General features: G+C 35.4%; 1 protein-coding gene across 1 annotated transcript in view; it reads right to left on the reverse strand.

Moving 5' to 3' along the window:
• The window catches only part of FGF14 (fibroblast growth factor 14), a 373,661-nt gene extending 353,685 nt beyond the window's left edge, over nt 1-19,976 (reverse strand). Inside the window, exon 1 of the mRNA XM_069064206.1 lies at nt 19,885-19,976. Within this exon, the coding sequence (XP_068920307.1) occupies nt 19,885-19,966 (82 nt within the window). The 5' untranslated portion in view covers nt 19,967-19,976. The remainder of the gene's footprint in view (nt 1-19,884) is intronic.
• Nucleotides 19,977-22,706: the final 2,730 nt, after the last annotated feature.

Consider the following 22,706-nt stretch of genomic DNA (forward strand, 5'->3'; position numbering starts at 1 on the left):
TACACATGTCTACAAATTCCTGCTTTGCCATTTTCATTTTCCTTACCAATAGTATTTGATTAAAAAAATAATTAGAAGCAACCTATGGTTAAAAGAAATCATAGAAAAAATCACAACAACTTGAAATGAAATAATATGATGGTAAACATGTTTTTCAGAAATCAGACTGACATCTCATGCTCCTTCATAAATTAAGCTCATGGAGTATATTTCATGATCAGTTTTATTCTGCATAGGACTTGGTAATGTAGTTATATCATCAATAAGAGAGGTGGTACAGAATCATAACAGAATTTTTTTACATAACTGGACATGGCATATTAATATTTAGCTAATACAACCACTAGGCAACATGACCATAATAAATTTCACTATCTTAGTTGAAATAGCATGTGTGGTATCTTGAGTATAAGAAAAAATACAATGATATCTATTTAAATCAAAACATCAGCTGGTTAAAATAAGAATCTTAATGTCTGACATTCATTTTGCAGCACCCTTGAGGTGATCATCACTAAGTTGAAAGAGTAGATTTATTTTTTTCATTTACCAAAATACTTGTCCAGCTCCCTGCCTGTCTATTGTCCTTTCTACAAAAGAGTTTTTCATCTTATTCCGGATGACTATCTCAAGGATTTCTAGTTAGCATCTACACAAAGTCAAAAAAGTTATCTTCCAAAAATGAAGTTTTCTATGTAGGGAGTTCACCAAAGTACTGACATTGCCTATTCAATAAAAGTTCAATTATTCATCTAGTATGGCGTGCAATGAGAGATACTAAGACTATTCACAAAATTATACTCTAGAGCAGCTTAGGAAAGCCCAGATGTTTTATAGGAATGGGCAAGGTAGCATTCAGGAGGGTCTCATTGGCTTCCCATGTCTGAGGGCATGACAGGGAGATGCCAATTAGTGAGGAATCTGGAAGTGTTCTAGTATAGAAGAGACTATATTGAGGGAGGGAGATAGCAAAAGGTGAGGAGAAGTAGAAGCAGGGCAGGAAGGACAGTGTATCAGGCAGGGGGATGGAGCTGGATAGTAAGGTATACACACTTTGATGGACAGAAAAAAAACTGTCCAGAAAAATAAAAAAAAAAAGTTTTCCCATATTGTAATGATAGACTAGATTGACTGTTGGTTAAATATATTGGTCAAGTACAAGATAAATGGCATCGTCTTGGGTGTTCTTCTTTTTTAAGCTTTCTTGGCTCTTTTTCTAAGTGGATGAAAGGATTGTGATTTACCAAGATAAGTCACTATTGTTTGCAAAAGTTATACAAAGGAGAAATAAAACTCTTCCTTCCAAAAATAACAGAGCTAACTAACTTACTTCAGAGAACCCAGAAGGATCTTAATGAAGTCAAATTTCTCTCCTGTACTTAACTTTGTCTTGAATGCCAGTTGACTCATGGAGTTGTGTTATGAATAGATAAAAAAAAGAAAGGTAGTATAGCAGATAGAGCATTGGACCAGAAATCAGGAAAACTTGAGCTCAATCCTACTTAAGACACTGGTTAAGTGACCTGGGGTAAGTCATTTAACCTGTCTTCCTCAGTTTCATCAACTGTAAAATGGGGGTGATAATACTACCTACCTCCCAGCATTGTTATGAGCATAAAATGAGAGATTTGTAAAGTGTTTTGCAAACCTTAAGTAAGTATATAAATTCTAGATACTCCTATAGTTATTAAAGTCAATGTAGTATAATAGTAAGAGAGGGTGGATTTTGAGTCGAGAAGACCTGGATTCAAATCCTCCTTTCTTCTACATATTCTGTTTGAAACCATGGGCAAGTTGCTAAGCTTTTAAGATCTAGGACATTAGATCCCTAGGCACTTCAAAACTATTAGTTATAGATGAGTAATCCATTAATGAAAGGGGTTTTCACACCAGCAGTTTACCACAAAGATGAAAACACAAATCTAGGTTAAAAAATAAAAACAAAAAGTTGGAACAGAAGCAAAAATGTTCAACTCTATAATATTGATGTTTGTAAAGTTCCAAATGACATTTGATTTAAGCAAAATAAACTCTTTATTCAATGGGGAAATCATTTATTAGTTTTTCTGTAGAAATCAATCCTCAGTTCTTAAATCATAACATTAGAAATGAAACAAAATGCTTTCCACGAGGGCTGGCAAATGTTATTAGACACTTAATAAAAGCTAACTGAATAATTTACTCTCAGAGATACACTTCCTTCCAATCAGTGGGTTATGTTACTGAATTGTTTTGCTATCAAGACATTAAGTACCAGAGAACAGGTCAATATCCCTTTGGCCAGTATGTATTAGATTGCAGGCTCCAAAGGCTATATTCATTGCTTTTGGGGATGAAGTCAGAAAAAAAGTTATCCTTTATAAATTGAAGAAAATAAGAATCTACACAAAACAGTTCAATTCACTTCTGTAGAACAGAGATGGTTTGCAAAGTTGTTGTCAATGAAAATAAGAAATGTCACATGGAAGCTGAGTGTGGGACAGTAGCACTGAGAACAATGCCAACTTCTTTTCCAGTTTAGAGCTGCTTGGTGAATACTAGATACATAAATGGAGAAATGGTATATTTGATCTGATGTTTGTAAAGGGGTTAATTCATTACCATTGCATTGTTGTTTGTCTTTAGAGGAGACAGAACAAACTAGAGGAGGGGTCTTTGTCATATGCCAATAACGATGATGTACCTAGATGGCTTTAAAATATATATATATATATATATATATATATATATATATATATATATATGATTCTTTGTTCTCTTAAGTCATTTGGATCCCTTGGGAAAGTGTTGCATACCAAGCCTTTTAGCAAACTGTCTCAAGTTTTGGACAAAAGTAACAAAGAAGGGTTTTATCAATAAAGAAACTATGCCAGAAGATCAATAAAGTGCTATATTCTTCCCATCACCTTCTGAGCTCTTTGCTATATTCTTTTCTATAATAACCATGTTAGAGGTGATGGAACCCTGGAAGTAAGAAGTCTTATATTCCTGATACTTCCCAAATCCAGAGCCTGAATGTATCTTGATCCCTGAAGGAAAGGATATTATTTATCTTTGAATTCTCCCAATAGTGCTTGACACAATACTTTGGAATCGTAAGAACTCTCAATAAGCATTTAATTGACTAAACAACTGATAAACTGTGCTCCAATTAGCTTTAATATGCCCATCATTAAATACTACAATGTAAAAATTTTGTTTGGCAACAGAAGCATATTTTGAGGTCAAGAATGTCACTTTTCTTCGAATACCATCCAATAAAGGGCCTATTTTTAGATGGAAGTATTCCCATAACTAAAAACATGTATCCTTTAGTATATTCTCACAACTCTACTATAGCTTGGATCAAATACCCCCCAAAGAACACACAATTATTCACTAGTTCTTTTATGGGAGCAATTTTCTGACTACTAACTCATTTTCTCATTGGGCGGGGGTGTGTTGTACAGCATAGAGAGGCATTCCTTTCATTCATGGACAAGGAACTCTTCCCTTCTCAGTTCTGCCTCTTAGTATCCCTAGCTTCTTTCAGGACTCACCTCAAATACTACCTTCAACAGGAGACTTTTCCTGGTTTCCCCAGTTTCTAGTCTTCCTTTCACCCACTATATATAATATACGTATTGTCTTTCCTAGTAGAAGGTAAGATCCTTGGATAGGGGCTAGCTTTTGTTCTTGCCTTTCTTGGCATCTCCAGTGTGTATCATGGTGCCTAGCACATAGTATTTAATGAATGCATATTGGTTGACGAGAAAGGCATTCCCATTGTAAATTAATGGTTTCACTATCATTAAGTGTCTTAGGAATGAGGTAAGTGAGAATATTTTTTTCAGAGAGTGACTGCCCTTGGGTTAACTGACAAAAAGGCCTCAGATATTTACTAGCTGTGTGACCTTGGGAAAGTTATTTAATCTCTATTTGCCTCAGTTTCTTAAACTGTAAATGAGAATAATGATGTCAGGTACCTCACAGGATTATTGTGAAGATCAAATAACATAATATTTTTAAAGTACTTAGCACAGTGCCTGGAATGTAGTATATCAATCTATCAATAAGAGTGCTGATGCTTACTTTCTCCTCCTTCTACAATGGAACGAGTCAAGGAGCAGACACTAAAAGGAATAGCTTTCATCCTTTCTCTCTACCACTTTAACTACCACTGTTCTTATGTCTATAAGATAAAATAAATCTCCCAGCTTGTTATTTTCCCAACCTTTTTCTTTTAATCTTGTAAAACCCAGTTACTTTCTCTAATTGGACTAAAATTTTATAGTTGTTCTGAGTTAGTCACATTATTCAAAATAACTAAGGTCCCATTAGAAGAACATTTAGGATGAAATATAAAACAATGAAAACCACTGTTAGAGGAGAAATGTGTCACATGACCTCTAATTAGTGTACCAGGCACTCTGTGAGCACGATATGATTACCTTTCTGACCATGTCCTGCTGTGAATGTGCATTAAAAGACATATGGCACATTTCCCATTTAGCTGTGATCTTCCTAATCTTTCTGATTTTCTAATAACACTCATGCAGTTTTTGGTGATTAAATAGAAATACAAAGTAAAAATATTATTGAAATAAGGTAGTATCTTGGCACAATTTTTAACCTTTTCTCAAAGATTTATGAAACTCATTAAATGAATTGTGTTAGATCTTCAGAACATCTTTCATTCTACCCTCATGCAGTTCCAAAAAAGTTCTTTTATCTCACTTTATTTTTTCCTATTTATCCTGACATGGGGGTGGGAGGAAGGTTAACAGAAAAGGGAAGAGGGATAGTGTAAACACGAATATGTTATCTGGAAATAAAGTTAGGGTTTTGCATCTTCTGAGTAATGGCCAGGAATTGATGTTCTCACCTAAATTGTGTGTTCACCCAATAGTTGACAACCTTATCAACCGAATCAGTTGACACAAGGGGAAGGTGGGTAGGTTGTCAACTCGGCATTGAAGGTCAAGAAGTAGTGTAACAGATTTGAGGGTTGCTTCCATAAAGGTTAGATTTGCAGTTAAAAGAATCAATTATTTCGATGAAACAACACATGTACAGAAGGGTAGAGTAAAAGAGAAATACCAGGTTATAAAGGGGATTGGATTAGATGACCTCTGAGTTCCCTTCCAAGTCTAGCTCTTTTATCTGTAAAGCACTAGCAAACAAGCCAAAATAGGCTTTGAGTAAGAACTGTGATAGACTGTGCATCTCTTTTCCTCGTATAAGAATAACCTAGCCAAGTGCAGAAAGATCATTGGCCACCAGGGGATGACTTTAGGTGACCAAAGTATTTCATGAAATTCATAAAAATAAAAAAATCATAAAAAAATAAAACCTTTCTATTTGTGTGGTGATTATTGCAGAGTGGTAAAAGGAGAGAGAATAAGGTAAAAAATGTGATGTGATATAACTTTAATTTAACTATTGTTACTCTTAACAGGTAAATTCTGCCTCCTAAGGCCAACAAGCTAACACTCTACTAGAAGAACTGAATCATATCTACATTTGTATACCAATTCTTCAGGAATCTAGATTTGATAAGTGTGGATGTTATCTTGGCCAGTGTAAACTGCCATACTTAATCTTAGATGCCTGTGGAGAGCAGCTATAACCAAAAAAAAATATCATTACTCTGAGGTTACCCCAGTGAGATCAATTTACATCAACTCATTAAAATTAAACTATAATATATCAAAAAGTTGAAGACATATGGAAAAATGTTCACTGATTTTTCTTTGTAATTCATGATCCTAGGGAAAAAAAGATTTCTCCATCCAAACTGGAAAAATAAAATGGATGAAAATAGTACATGGACCAAATTCTGCCATAACAAGAAGGATATGCCATCAAATAGGTGTTTCAAGGTGTGTATCTCTCAAAGGTACTGATAGACAATGAATTGTTCTCAGGATTCAGTGGAAAGAGAAGATTAGGTTTTATTATATATGGAAAATTGTTCAAAGTTTCAAATGATTTCAAAAGAAATACAAAATGCATTTCTTTAAAATTAGCTTGTGATCCTATCTTGAGAAAGTCACAATCTCTATTTGCCTCAGTTTTCTCAACTGTAACTACGGAAAATATCATAGTTACCACACAGGGATAGTATGAAGATCAAATGAGACAATATTTTTAAAGTACTTATAGGGCAAAGTATTGCTTAGCAGCACAGTAGTAAGAATCTTATAAATGCTTATTTTCTTCCTCCCTTGCCCCCCACAATGGAACCCAAAGAGGCTGGCTATGTGATGACAGATCATAGATCGTCATTCTCTCAGAAGAACTACAATGACAATTAATAGGCTTGTTGGTTCAAGCTAGATGTAAGTAGGCCACAACATATTATCAATGACTGATGTTAAAAGTCATATAATAGAAATTATTGATAGTATGAATTATCAGAAAAAGGAAACAATGAGAAAAAGAGGGAACTAAGTTGGAACTTAATTCTTTAAGACATTAAAATGTATTGCGTATATCTTTCATGGGGAATTGTACGGAATTAGAAGGTTAAAAGAAGCTACAATATATATCTACAGAAGAATGCACAGTGATGGAATCATAGATTATTCAAAGTGAACCCTAGGACCAAGAAAAGGAATTTGGAGGAAGGGTAATTTTAAAAGAAAAGATGTACCATTTCATTTCCTTTTTATGAATCTGAGATAGTGTAACTAAGGTTCTGTGTCCAGGAGAATATCTTGAAAAGACTAAAAACAAACAAACAAAAATCCCATACTGGATTAGACCCTTGATGAGTATCCAAGCTGTAGTTATGACAACTATGATGATTACAAAACAAGAGATGACCTTTCCTAACTACCTACTGTATCACCAGATTTTTAGGACTAGCATTTATCCTATTTTTAAAGAAGAAAATTGAGGCAGATGGGAACATGACTTCATGATGCCTAAGTTTTAAAATCTTATTTACACATTCTTGGTATAATTGCTAATAATGCACCATTGCTGACTCATAAGTAAAATGCTATATACACAATGACCCCTAGATATTTCATACCACACTTCAATGTAGTCAAATTCTTTTCATCAGTTATTTCTTCCCTCTTTCTCCTCCTCCTGGCAAACCAACCCCTGTCTTGATGATAATGAAACAATTTTGTTTATTAGAAAAGATAGCAGGGATTGCATTTTCCCTAACAAACTTTGACTTTAAAAATCTAGAATATGAAATGATGCAATAATTTTTGCTAAAAATCATTTTCCTTTTATCACTAAACCATAGGTAAGTTTGGGGTTGTGGGCTTCTAATCTTGGGTAGAAGCATCATAAGGATGTCTTTACAGATAATTGAGATTCACAAAGAAAAGAGGGTCTATCTAGCCATGCTATTTAAAACTTTTAACAGCACACACCAATTATGATAAACAGAAATGCCTATAGTCATCTTTCACAAAGAACATTTTTAAAAAGTGTCTCAAGGCCATTGAAGAGTATATCTCCATTTATATATGCTAATGTTTCATATCACTTTGAGCCTCATTCAAAATTGGACTGCTTCAGCAATACAAATCAAAGAAATTCCCTTGATATTAGACCTAGGTGCAAAATAACTATTAGCTATGAAGCACTCTTGTTTCTGCCTTCCACTTTCCTCAAGCTTCTTTCTTCCAAATTTCCCCAAAATTTCAGAGAAATCCAGATCCAGTTTTCTGTGGTCAGATCAATCCTATTTCTATGGATTCAGCAGCTTAGCAAAAGTGTTTGATCACAACATAAATACTTAGAAAAATACTCCAGTTTCTTTTCTTATATCTTATAATCTTATTATCTTATATTCTTATATCTCAAACTCACTGAAAAAAACTCACTGAAAAAAAGGTCTCACATACCTTATAGTAAAAAAAAAATCAAGATGCCAGTTTCCACATCTCAAGGACTTGAGACATTTTTAAGTGAGCATGGAATCCTTGCCAAGAAAAATAACATAATGAAAACAGTTTAGAGTAGCTAATATCCAGTATTCTGAAAGGAAATAATATCAAAATATGCCTTCCCTTTAGTTCTCTTCTGGTATCAGTAAACAGATCATTGCTATTAAAAAAATAAAACCAAAAAACCCACACAACCCCTCCCCATGTCCTTTACTATGTGCTGCTCTTATATATACACACGTCCCCAAATTACTATGAGCACACTTAACTGAACTGTTTCTTAAAGTTTGCCAATTAAGTAATGGGGACCTGAGATTGGTTTTTAATCTGACTGCTGAGTAGCTCTGATGTTCTGAAGAGAATCATTCAACCATATTTTCATTGAAACCATCAAAGAAAGAATTTTGCACTTAAAATACATTGTGAGAAAGATGTTTTTAAGTGATTCTAAACATTTTATGCAAGTCTTGATGTCTGATAATTAGTCACTCAAGAATATGCTACCTCCAAGAAAAAAAAATGCAAAGATGTGGAAAGTAAAGCTTTTCTTTAATCAGAACTGGTTATTCTCTTAGTGTCTTACTGTGGGATCTCTGGCTTGACTATTGGATCCTCCATGAATATAAATGCAACTCTGAGCAAAATCATGGGTTGTGACTGTAATGGTAATGAAATTTAAAGATCCCTTTGTATTTGTACTTAGTACCTAGATCAAATTAAGCCTCTGTTGGAGAAACAGAAAGAATGAACCCCTGCTGCTGATGTAACAGGAAGGGGCTGAAAAGGGAGGAGCAATACTGTATATAAGGAAAAGCCCCAGAGAGGGAGAGTCAGAACTCCTGGGGAGAAGCTTCATGGAGGCAGAAGCAGCTGCTGCCAAGGAGGCTGAAGAGGAAAGGGCCAGGCTGGAGAGAATTACTTTGAATTTGGGAAGCTGGGTGAAGTGATTTTGATTCTGGGAACCAGCTGGGGCTTCTGCTGGGGAGCTACCAGCTTCTCCTGAGAGCTGCCTAAGACTGAGGAAGTATGAACGTGATACTGGTAACTGTTTGTGGCTTTGTTAAGCCTTGACTTCCAGGGAACAGAGACTATGAAGGATTTAAGGTGGACTGGAAACTGTGAGCTTCAGCATGGAACAGCAACAGCACAGAGAAATGGACAAAGAACTGAGAGCTGCCTGCCTTTGAACCCAGGTGACAGTTTGGTGAATCCAGGTAGGAGCTGGGACCATGGAAGGGTATCCAGGGAATCTGAGAGACTACCCTGAGTCAAGCTGAAAGAAGACTTTACTTGGATACTGTGTACTGACTGAGAAGATTGTAAAGTATTTGTGACTAAGGGGTGGATGGCCTGCATATTTTATAATACCCCTTAAGAGAGTGCTGAGTAGTGACTGATATTGTAACTTGGTGTGTCCCATGAGTGGAGAACTTTGACTATTGTATTTTGTGAACCTTAAGGAGGCCTCCTTAAGGATGATTGAATGATTGAGTTGATTGAATGACTACTTAAGATATTGACTATTAAGTGATTGATTGACTAAAATTGATTGATTGTTCAAAATCATGTGACCACTGTGGTGACTATGTGGCCATTTTAGTGATGAGCTGTTGTGAATGCTGTATTTTGATTTTCTGTGATAAGTTGTAACATTGTGAATGCTGTACCTTGATTTTTCTGTGAATGTTTTGCTTTGATTTGTTATCGAATAGAGTGTTCACTATACTATATAATTGGATTCTTGAAAGCTATTCACAGTAGCATTCTTTTGGAAAGCTGCTTGTGCTTGGCTTTACAGTGACCCCACATGGAGTGGCAAGTGAGCGAATTCATCTTTAACATTCTGCCACCCTGCTCTTGGTACCCCTATCTGGGCCATCACTAGCTACCTAGAGGCTACCCAGGGATGCCCATCTATAGTCCTGATTAACCAGAACAGCGTGTATCCCGTTCTACCAGCCTCTTCTGATTTTTTTCCTCACCAGTAAAACTTCCCATACTTGTGCTCTATTTTCTTGGTGATTAGATAATGCACTTGGCATATATGTATGTGGGTATATATCTAGATCTATCTATCTACATATATGCATCAAATGTATATATATATGTATACATGTATGTATATGTGTATACACACACAAAAATAATAGTTCCTTATTGTATTACCTTACCCGTGTAACTTTTTTTCCTTTCTTTTTTTGTGATCTGGATCTTTGATTTAATTAGTTTAGGGTAAGGTTTCTTAAATTTTGTCCACTTGAGATGCCTTTTCTGGTTTGGGCAGCATTCATTGGCATTGTTGTAGTGTCAGTGCAATATTTACAGTGCCCACTATCACAATAAAGACTGTGACTATAAATATCACATGGCGTCTGATCACAAAATATAACAAACTCTCCACATAGAGCACAGAACTGAAGCATTTATTTAGACACCAGAAAACTGAATCCTAAAACTAGTAAGCCAATTCCATCATAGTACCAAAGGTATTAAGAAGCCATAATAACACTGAAAGCCACAGAATCTTTTAGCTTTCCCACAAACCAACACATGATTAATATTTGTTTACAAACCTCTCTATTTCCTTCCCTGATCTCCTCTCCCTCCCACCATCTTGCTAGCTCTGGCCACTGGCTTCCTGTGTCTCTGCTCTACCCTTCAGCAAACTCCTTTTATCACAGGCTCTGTATGACCTCATTCAGCCTATTAGAGGGGCAGAGTTTACTTTCAAAGCAGGGAAGGTCTTCAAATTCCCCCCTAGGTTTTTTAAGGGGCAGGGAAGATGTTCAAATTCCCTTCCCATTACAATTGTGTGGTCTGAGTGAATGCACAGTGCAAAATGCACATGCCTTGTATTCAGAACCAATAAAGTTGGGCAATTAAATGTGAAAAAGTGCTGCCAGAATCACCTTGAACTCATTATACATTTGATTTTTGCTCATCGAATGTTGAGAAACTTTTTACTGTTGCCATTTTTTCACCACTCCATATCGGGTCACAACCCACAATTTAAAAAGTACTGGTTTAGGGAATACGTAGTAGTGACATTTATTTTATTTTTTCATGAGATCAGCATCTCATCTGATATGTAGTGCCACCAAGTGTTGAAACATAATATAACTCACCTGTTATCACATAAATAGTATGCCTCGAAGTTAGAACTTGAACTCAGAACATTCTGACATAATGCTTCTCATAATACAATATATTTGATTTATGGGTCCTCAATTTCTTAACTCCACAGGGTGATTACTTATGGGAATTTCAGGCATTAAGGCATGCACATGGGATAAAGAAAACTTTACTTGCCTCTCAAGTCCTGACACACAAATGGCTCCACTGGTCATGGCTATGATAATGGGGAAGATGGTTAACCTTTGGTCTCAATATAATAGATAGTACGAACCTACTGAAGCATAGTAGATTTGGGGAGTTAAGATAGGTTCCCTTTAAAGTATCTGAGATCCAAAAATTCAAAAAAAAATCCACTTTACTGGTGTGCATAATTTGCCTCTGGTTCCCATGTAGTTAGCCTACCTGGTTAGATCAATTGCAAACATTTTTGATGTTGACATTTATTTTTTGCAAACAAAACTATTCCTGTTTATTTCTAGATTCACTCAACAATATGGATCCAAAATTGCTATAGAGAGGATGCAGCAATTATTACTAAATCCAAAAATATTCTACTTGGCTTCCAAGTTCCTAATTTCCCTTCTGCCAATAGCTAGCTATTTTTGCAGTCTTGGGGGGGGGGGGGCTCTTCCATATTCAATTTCTGCAACCTGGATAACTTTTTTTGGGTAGTCTATTTCAGAGTTCTCATGTTTGGGATGGGAAAAGAAAACAACAAATGCATATGCAATACAAAATATTACATCAGAAAGTAGACCAGAATTGTGATCTTTTAGAAATAATTTGTTTTGATTTTCTAATTTAGAGTATATGGAGCCTCCATTTTCTAACAGAGCCCAGTAAAGTAAGGGACCACCTAAAACAATCCTATTCAAGTGCTAACTCTAGTGCCAAAGCAGAGATCAGTATTTGGAGATAACAATAAGAAGTGCTCTCCCGGAGTAATCTAATTCAGGTATCACTGATCATAAATTAGCAATCTTGTAAAATTCAATCTATGTTTATATAAGTACAACTTCCTTGTGTTTTTGTAACAAACACATCTACAAATTATATATTAATGTTTCTCCTTCTCAAAATGATTAACACTACTGACTTGCAAAACCTGTCAAACTTATAAAATAAGAAAGAAAACCTTGAAACCTCAAATACAAATAGAGTGTAGTCATCATATGAAACAATATAAAAACTAAAGTGAAAAAGAGATTTAATAATATACTAATTTAAAAACCAATACGGATTCATGTCATGCAAATAGTGCATCTTCTCTCTTTCTATAAAATTCAGTGTCATCTCCAAGACTTCAGAAACTGCCTGTCACATAGTAGGTACATAAGAAATATTAGTTGACTGTCTGACCTATTAAATTAAAATGTGCTTCTCCAGTTGTAGTTCTAAAATAACTGACCTTTTCATGCTAGATCAAATTAACAAAATACTTTATTCTGCGTGGTATCGAAATGTGAAGAAGAATGAAACATAGTCTCTTCAAGTAATTCATAATCTAGAAAGACAAAGCAAATATTTGAAAAGCTAAAACAATATGGGATTGAAAAAAAAGAGTTCTAGATATTCACAGGCAAGATTTTAAAAGGTCCTGGGAATGATTAATTGCTTAATGAATGAAATAGAGAACAAGTTCAGAGGAGAGATTGATACTGCTTTATTAATCTTTCACATAAAGCATAGGCTAATCTATCTCCTGTCAGATATACAATTAATTGCCCTGAACCACACAGAAATAAAGTGGCATATATAGATACCACAAAGCAGAATGCAAGATACATGCCTTTATAAAGGTGTTTACTCTTTTTTTTAATTCAAAAACTTTATTTTAGACTCAAACACCAGAACACAAATACAGAATAGAGAAAAGAAAGGAAAACATGTCTTGAACTTACATATTGGAACTTAAATACAAAATTAGAAGGAAATAAAAGCATGTCATGTACATAGCAGAACATAAGAGAAGATTAAACATATGTAACAATAAATTTTCATTTCAAGAGAGCCTATGTGATAAATAGTATTTGTTGTATTGAGAATTGTCCCTCTTTTCTTCCTTGTGAGTTTTCTTTTGTTCTCTGCTGTATACTTTTTTACTTAGTTCTTTTTTCCCCTTTCCTCTTTAAAAAAAAAGTCGTCTTTTTTTTTTTTACAAAACCTATATTTCCAAAGTATCCTTTCCTCCTTTAATCAATTTATCACACAACAAGAATTTATTTAGCACCTGCTATATGGCAGGCACTCTGCTAGGTACTGGAATAAAAATACAAAGGAAGAACCAATCCCTACTTTCAGTGAACTTAATGGGAAAGATAACAAGTACATACTCTATATAAGTAATATATGGAAGAAATATAAAGAAAAGATGAAAGTGATTGGATACTGATTTAATTGCTTCAGAAACTCCTGGATAGAAAAATATGCCCTCTGCCAATAAAGGTAGGCACTTTGCCCTTGTGGAGTCTTAAATAGGTTCCCAGGGGACTGAGAAGTTACAATGATTCAGAGGTGCTACTTGAACCCAAGTATTCTGGTTCCAAGGCCATATCTCTGTGAAACCACAAAAAAGGCTGCCTCTATATCTCATGAAATATGAACCGAATAGTACTTTAATTACAGCTAATATTTAGATATTTAGATAGATAGATAGATAGATAGATAGATAGATAGATAGATAGATAGATAGAGCTGTGGTTTTTTTTTAAGGTAAATAAAATGTATCAATAGGAAAGCCCTAGCAGTTGGGGAGATCAGGAAAGACTTCTTGGAGAAGATGATACTTGAACAAATAGGGGAATTCTATGTAGCACAGTTGAGGAGGAAAGTGCGTTCTAAGGCATGGGAAATATGTAGTACAAATTCATAGAGATGTCAGATAGAGTATGGTGTTTAAGAACAGAAAAAAGATCAGTTTTACCTGGATTGAAAAGTTAAGTTAAATCTTTCCACTACTAGAAAGGAAGAGAAGGTGGAAAAGAAGGAAAAAGAAAAGACATTTCAGCAAAACTAACCAGCTAATTATATTTTTTAAATCTTCACTATTCTACACACCTCTACAAAGAAGAGATGGAGGTGCTTACTAATGTCTCTTCTCTGGGGACGTACTATGTAATTATAATTTAGTAAGTCTATTCCTAATTTGACACTAGCAGTTTGAAAATTCTGTTTCAGGCAGGAACAAATGCTAACTTGAATTGATTATTTAAAATAAAAAATAGAATTTAAAACCTCAGAAATAAAAGTGTCCTTTAATAAATAATAAGCCTTAAGATGAGTCACCAAATCTGTTGTATTCATGTTTGGAAAATACTAGTAGCTCAGTTAGGTGGATAGTCCTTGAAATAAAAGGACAAGGTCTTTTTTAATATTCATGAATAATAATTTTATGCTACATAGCCATTTGAAAGCTGCCTATAATGAATCTGAAGTAGCGGATCTCATCTGCAATTATCCTGACAGTAGGAACCAGTAGGAATTCAGTATGCTTTCTACCGAATATCACATAATATATGTTCAATTAAAAATGAAAAAAAAACACTTAGTGTAACTTTCACTGTATTGACAAGTACTTCAAGAACTATAAGTTCAAAGGGACTCTTTCATGATGATTATGTCAAGAACTGTCATCAATATCATAGCAACTGGAAGGCTATTGAACCAGGATCATTGTACTGGGCATGATAACCATCACTCGTCATACATTTGTAGTCTGAAAGAATCAAAGGGCCTTCACTAAATTTTCACTTTACTACTTCTTCTTCTTCTTCTTCTTCTTCTTCATCAATCATCATCATCATCAATCATCATCATCAATCATCATTCATCATCAATCATCATCATCATCATCACCTTAGGACTCTAGTTTTAGAGCTAGAAGGAACCTTAGTGGTCTAATCCTTTCTTTTCAAAAATGAGGAAACTGAGGCTGAGAGAGACCTGTTGAAGTTCATACTCAAGCAGCAGAGTTAAGATTAGAGCCCAGGTCATCCAATATGCTTTCCCCCAACTGCATTGGGTCAGGCAAGTTTGAGGATGCACTGTGTGTTTTGTTAAGGACTATTGAAGCATATAGGTGACCCAGTCGATAAAGCTCAAAATGTGGAATCAAGAAGTTTGAATTCAGGGGTGGCTAGGTGGTGCAGTGAATAGAGCACCAACTCTGGGTTCAGGAGGACCTGAATTCAAATCTGGCCTCAGACACTTAACACTTATTAGCCATGTGACCTTGTGTAAGTCACTTACCTCTAATTGCCCTCCATCCCCCCCTCCAAAAAGAAAAAAAAATTGCATTCAGATCTTACTTCATACTCTTTACTAGCTTGTGATTGGCTAAGCACAGCTTATGGCTTCAGCTCCTTCATCTACAAAATGGGGGTAATAATAGCCCCAGTCTCGAAGGGTTGAAAGGATTAAAAGAAACAATGTATATAAGGTACTTTACTGGCCTTAAAAAGTATTCTTTAGATGTGGGCTATTATTATATCTGTGAAAATATACTTTGGAAACCATAAACCACTATGCAAAAGGTATTTTTATTATTATTACTATGTTTAGATTTTTACTGAATACTGTTCTAAGTAGTTGTGTTTCAAGGGACCTGGTTTTCCCTGCAGTCTGTGTGATAATAATGAATCAAACAGTAATGATGTTATATGGCATTCTACAGAGATTCCATTATTCCCCACACTAACGCGTAGAGGAAAAAAGTCTCTGGGGAATATGGGTAATTAAATACCTTGCTTAAGGTCCCACCAAGAATGAATGGCAAAGATGTGACTTGAATAGAGTAGCCTTCATCTTCCACATTGCCTGTCTACTTCAGATACAATGAGCAATGTATGTCAAATTGATTTTTCATGTAATCCACTTCATCAAAAGAATTGTACAAAGATTTAAAGGAAAAAAAATATTCTCTAAAATGGTTGAATGCTATCTAATCATCACAGAGTTATTCCTAGATGTTCCACGTACTACTATGTTGAAGATGCCAACAAGGACTCTTTTAATCTCTCTCTGGGAAAATAGTTCCATGATTGTCTATATTCCAATTAACAACATGAAACTTGACAATATATTAGTCTGATCTTATCATTATACTGTGAATGCCTATTTTTTAAAAAATATTACTCAAAATGGAAACTTTTTCACAAAGCACATAATCATGCCAATCAACACCTCTATGAAGTGTCCTGAAATGCATAAAAAATGACTCCATTTGTGCTTTCTGTGGAGAGTTCACTTATAATGATGTTTGGAGAAAACAACTGACACATAGGCCAATGTTTTGTTCTCAGCTAATATCTCTATAAGATATCTTATGATAGTATTCTAGTATTCTCTCCCTATATTTCTTTTCCAGGTATTTTTTCCTATGCCTGATATGCCCTTATTATCATTAACTACTCTGTAAATCACCACCAGCTGAGATCTTATCAGTCTTTGTCAAATCAACTACAATGCATAGGCTTCTCTGAAAGTCCTGATTGCATTTCTCCAGCTAAAAGAAATCCCTCCCTCAGGGGCAGCTAGCTGGCACAATAAATAGAGCACTGGCCCTGGAGTCAGGAGGACCTGAGTTCAAATCCCACCCCAGACACTTAACACTTTCTAGCCATGTGACCTTGGGCAAGTCACTTAACCCCAATTGCCCTGCCTTCCCCCCTCCAAAAACCAAAATTAAAAAAAAAGGAATCCCTCCCTCCTTAAAACTCTCTGACCACCCATTTTATTTCACACTTTACCTTACATTTATTTAGGTACATTCTTCAGTTTCTATAATGGAAACCATTAGCCTCCATATTTGTACATATAGAAAAAGGAAGGGCAGTTTGATACTTTTGGCAGCCAATATGCCTGAGAAATTTTACATTTAAGTCTCCTGAGGTCAGGGTCCGAATGTTACATATCTTTGTATAGCTCTGCCCCTAGCACTGACAGTCTTCAGTGTAATAACAACAATAACAGCAACAACTGGCATCTATATAGTGCTTTAATGGTTGCAAAGCATTTTATTTTATCTTGTTTGATCTTTATAACAACCCTAAAAAGTGATTGTTATCATTATTCCCATTTAACAGATAAAACCACAACAACAGAAGCCAAGTGATTTATCCAAACTCACATACTTATATGAAGCAGGATTTGAACTCAGGTTTTCTTAACTTCACATCTAACATTCAATCCACTGCACCACCTAACTTCCCATTGTTCATAAAGAGGCATAATAAACATTTGTTTGGCTGAACTGAATGAATAGAATTGTAAAGAAGACTTTGAATGTATATTATGAATTATGAATATATATTATGCATATAATATATAGTATGTACATAATATATATTATGCATATAATATATATATATATATATATATATATAAAATATATATATAATGAGCTTGAGACAAAACAAAGTTGATGTGCAGCCATTAAATGGAACACTTTAAATGGTAACAGATGGAGCCAGTGATGGGAATTCAAGTCTTTAAGGCTATCAACATGTGTTTTCATTGAAGATGGGAACACCAGCCTATTCTGTGACAATCAAGACTATGCTCAAGGTAGGAATTTTAGAATGCATAAATTGTGGCCTACTTCCACTGATTATTTAGTGTACTAGCATCTTGTGATCTCATTGTAATTCAGTGATAAAGGTCTAAGGTAAGAGGCTTAAAGTTTGACTTCTACTCTGGTGTTGAGTCAGGGCTATAACTTCATAGAATTAGCATTTGGGCACACTGTCCCCCTTAAGGACAATCCATCCTAGTTGGAAATTCTCCTTCTCCTGTAATTATTTACATTGAATTTTATGTATCCTACTTTCCTGGCAGCCAGATGGAATAATGGATAGAGTGGTGTTATTGGAGTCAGGAAGACCCAAGTTCAAATTCAGCCTCAGACATTTACTATCTGTGTGACTCTGGGCAAATCTTTTCACATGTTTGTCTCAGTTTCCTCATCTATAAAACGAGCTACAGAAAGAAATGGCAAAACCAGCCTAGTACCTTTGCCAAGAAAACTCCCAAGGCGGTCAAAAAGAGTCAGATGCAACTGAAACCATTTAACAACTGATATTTCTGGGGTGCCTTCAGTATAAAATTACTATATTTGACCCTGAAACCGGTTTGGATGTTATTGAAGTAGTTGTAGAATTAAGGATTTTATTGAATACTGTTTTTCTAAATATTCATGTTTCAACAGATATAATTTTCATGGCAGTATCAGCAAGTCAAGGTAATAATGAATCAAATAATAGTAAGAAACAGTGATGGCTTCAGCTCAACCAAGATAAAGCTAATTCCAGTCTAACACACACAATTTTGATGTGAAAACAAAACTGCCAATTTATTCCTCTGAAAATGGAAGATGTTCCTAGCTAGCAAACTCCAATTAGCCATACAGCTCCAGAGGTAAGAGTCAAGAAAAATACTTTCCTCCCTTTCAGCCTCCAAAGGGTATACTCTTTATCACTATATCACGTTTAACCAAGACGTAAATGTGATTCTTTTTTAACTGAATGTTGAGTTCTAAGATAATTGATTTATTCCTAATGTCTGTAGAATTTCCAAGGTTGTGAGACTTTGTTTCAAAAATTTAGTTATGGCAATGTGAGAGCCTTGCCTCTTTTCCTGGAGGAATAAAATGAATAACACAATTGACATTGGAAAAAATGTAATCTTCTTGAGGTCAGGGATGGTTTTGCCTTTTAATTTTTTTTCTGGTAAACCTAGCACATAATAAGGCTTTAATGAATGCTTGTTGATTGATTGATTGGGGAGAAAAACAAGAGTTATCTATGAAAGAGAGAGGGGGTGGTCTGAGAGCATGTAGGAAGAAGTAGAAAAGAAAGTTTGATGCTTTTGGTAGCCAATTTTCCTATTTCAGAAATTACACATCATAATTGAACCATTCCCCACCCCACCCCTACACTAAACACATGGCCAAATATCATAACTCCTCACCTCAGCTTAGAAACAGAACATTTTCTCACAGTGGAATTATGTTATATAATGAGCTTGAGACAAAACAAAGTTGATGTGGAGCCATTAAAGGGAACATTTTAAATGGTAACAGATGGAGCCAATGATGGGAAGTCAAGGTCCAGGGTTTCAGAGCAAGAGATAGAGTCTTCTTATGTCCAACCTTTCAGGTTGTCAGGGTGTATGACAGATTACTCTATCAAGTCTTGTGACCAGCCATTCTACCAGAACTACACTCCCTACTCATCAGGAAGAAAGAAAAAAAGTAGATATACAGAAGACTGCCAACAGCAGAACTAGGGTGTTGGTGGTGATGGGTGTTGGTAATAATGGACCAGGCTACTGAAATGACAGTAAGATGCCTAATTTCAGGAATGTGTAGGTGGGACCTAGGGGGGAAGGAATGTAAAGGAAAGTGAGCTTAAGATGATCAAGAGTGCATTTTTGTCAAGTTCTTTTAAAGACACAAATCTAAATCAAAATAAGTCAAATTCATATATAATGCATATACATTTATGTATGTGTATACACACATATATTCTATATTTGCAGATTGTCTATTTTAATAATGCTGTTGTTCTAATAATATATTTTTTTAGTGATTTGCCCTTTAAGACACTCCCAGACTCCCATCTCCATGGAAACAGTTAACAAACTTAAAATTATTTTCTTTGTTATACAGCCTAGATTTAGAATTTCTTTAAAGGTACCACCAAAACAGATTCTACTGTTTAATTGTGCATGAGGTTATGCAAGAAGAATTATTGTAATCTAGATCTTGACCTTTAAGACCTGATAATCAAATTTGCCCAAACTATTTAAAGTTTTATCCAATTTCTAAAATCCCTTCCATCCATTACTTTATCCTACTTACCTAACATCCAAGAGAGAGACTTCTTATCAGTATATAGGAAGTGTTCTTCAAGAGCCCGGTGGCAAGCCAGCCCTGATCCCATTCTCCTCTTCATATCTGAGCCCTGCAGCTTAAATAGCTATGTTCAGGGTGACCTGGTCGGGGCTATTTTAAGATTTACATCTCTCTTCAAATTGCTGAAATCCATACGACAGAAACAGAAATAACCCAGGAAGTGCAGGGTCCCTGGTTGCCCAATCAACAACACATTCTCTACATTGATGAAGCTCAGCACCCTAACCCCAGTGTACACCACCTCCTTCCCAGAGACTCATCTATCTGCTTTGGATAAATAGGCTACTGCTTACTTTCAAGATTGATGTAGTGAAAGTATAAGTAGCTTCATCTATCACTAAGGGCTTTAATGATAATTAGGAACAAAGTGTTGCACTTACCATTCCTACACAAAATCAATAAACATGATGGATTTGGATTGTTCTGGGTTTAATTTTTTGAATACTTGAAATGGAGATTAATCCAGTGATACCCAAGAAGTTTAATAGTAGTGAATGATAACGTAAGGCTGCCAGTGAGGAGAACAGAACATTAAGACCTTATCTACGATAACTCTATATTCCAAAAGTAGAATACAAACATACTACTGTGTAAGTTAATCATATTAGCTGTTTGGTAAGCTAATAATGTCCTCAGAGGAATAAACACAAAATGGGAAAATTTTCATAACCAATAGATAGGAAAATAAGGGGGAGGAAAGACAGGTATGGTGATACAGAAGGAAGGAAAGAAAGGAGGAAAGGAAAGAGTAAAGGAAGAAAGGGAAGGGAGATAAAGAAAGGAAAGAAGAAAACAGTCATATATTACGCACTTATATGTCAGACACTAAGTGTTTTGCAAATATTATCTTATTTATTCTGCACAATAACCCTGAGGATGTAGCAGCAAGCACCTTAGCACACCCAGTATGGCTGCTAGCAAAGGTTCTTAGATCTGCTTTTCTAAAAGAAAGCAACTCAAAATGGGTTAACAATCTTACTTTGATTAATGAAGCATATATCATTTACCTAGTTCAGGGGGAAAAGTCAGCACCCTGCACTTCAGAGAATATAAATAGAAGTTACAACAGAAAATAACACAATTTAGGAGAAAGGGCTTCCAGCTGTCTGACCATGACATCCATACTTAATTAGTTACCAGAGAAGGAAGCACCAACATCTGGTATTTCAAAGGGAGGGGGAGAGGGAGTTCAATGGCTGCTCAGAATCTCATCTGGCCAAATCACACAACTCTTCCCAAAGTGAGCCCCAAAGCAAAACCTTACATCAGGGTATATATACACCTCCTAGGTCAGAGAACATCACAATCCTCTTGACCCACTGCCCAATCACAAAGTAACAAAGTATGGATGTTCCTGAAAAACAAGCCTCCTGCCACAGGCTCCATGTGACCACATTCAGCCTATTAGGGGCAGAGTTTATTTTCAAATCAGGGAAGGTTCTCAGAGTCACTTAAGCCTATCAAAGGGCCAAAGGACAGGAAAGATCTTCAGATTCCCATTACCATAACAGAGGAATAGGTGCCATTACTATCCCCATTTTACAGTTGAGGAAACTGAGGCAGAAAGAAAGTGGCTTTCTTAGAGTCCCACAGTTGGTGACTGTCTATTGTCATATTTGAACTCACCTCTTCCTGACTACAGGTTCAGCATTTTATTCAATGTGCCAGCCAGCTGGATCTTGTGGAAGTAAATTTGACTATAAACGCAACACAGCCCATTTCTGTTTACTTTCATAGATATTCTGGAGAAACAAATTTAGCTGTCTGACTATATTTCCAGGGAGTACTTTATTCTCTGGTAACAAAATGATTACAAAACTATGACCAGAGTGGGCCAATTTGAACTTTGACCCCAGGTGTCAAAATCCAGAGTGCTCTTTTACACAATTTAACAATTCTTCCTAATCTATTTAGAAAGAATAATTGGCTAAAACAGGAAATTGATACATGCCTCTTCTGTCTCTTGGGGCTATAAGCTAAGAACCCAGCAGCAGCATCTGTATCCTGATCCTTCTCTTGGCCTCTACAAAAGAGGTAAGAGGTCTCATGGTTAGCAAACCATCTTTATCTTGTTCTCAAAGAGGAAAATGTTAGGGTTACTTTGATTACAAAATTGTTCTAAGTTGTTAATGGGCTAATTATAGAATCATATATTACCATATTCCTTTATTTTAAATACTGAAATTTAGCATGAATACTAAACAGCAAAACTGATAAAGCGAGAAAATAATGGTGACCTCAGACTTCCCTATTTTGAATCCCTTTCCCCCCCTCTTAAGAAATCTAATGTCTTTTAATTTCCTTATAAATACCTTATAAAATTACAAAATCATAAAGAATGCAGGAAGTGAAACTAAATTTTAAAAATATTCTTGAATATTATCTATTGTTTTATAGCTTTTCCTAAAACTCTTAAAATCATAGAATACCACAATTGGAAAGGACTCAGCAATTATCTAATCCAACCTTTAATTGAAACATACATCCCACTTCCAATATTTCTAATAAGCAGTTACATAGCATAGAAATGAATACCTCTACTAGTGAATTACTCAATACTTTTAGAGGTACCCCATTCCACCTATGAATATCTCTAATTGTTAAGAAGTCTTGCTTTCAGCTCCCTCCCACTCTACTAGTAAAGTTAATAAATTTTATCAGAATTACATAAACAACCCTTCAGTTACTTAAAGGACATTATTCTTTCCTCCTACTCCTTTTCACACACACACACACACACACACACACACACACACACACACACACAC

This window comes from Petaurus breviceps, unplaced genomic scaffold, assembly GCF_028583685.1.
Source record: "Petaurus breviceps papuanus isolate PSGF00001 unplaced genomic scaffold, PetGlider_PUasm1.0 90625, whole genome shotgun sequence".
Classification (NCBI taxonomy): domain Eukaryota; kingdom Metazoa; phylum Chordata; class Mammalia; order Diprotodontia; family Petauridae; genus Petaurus; species Petaurus breviceps.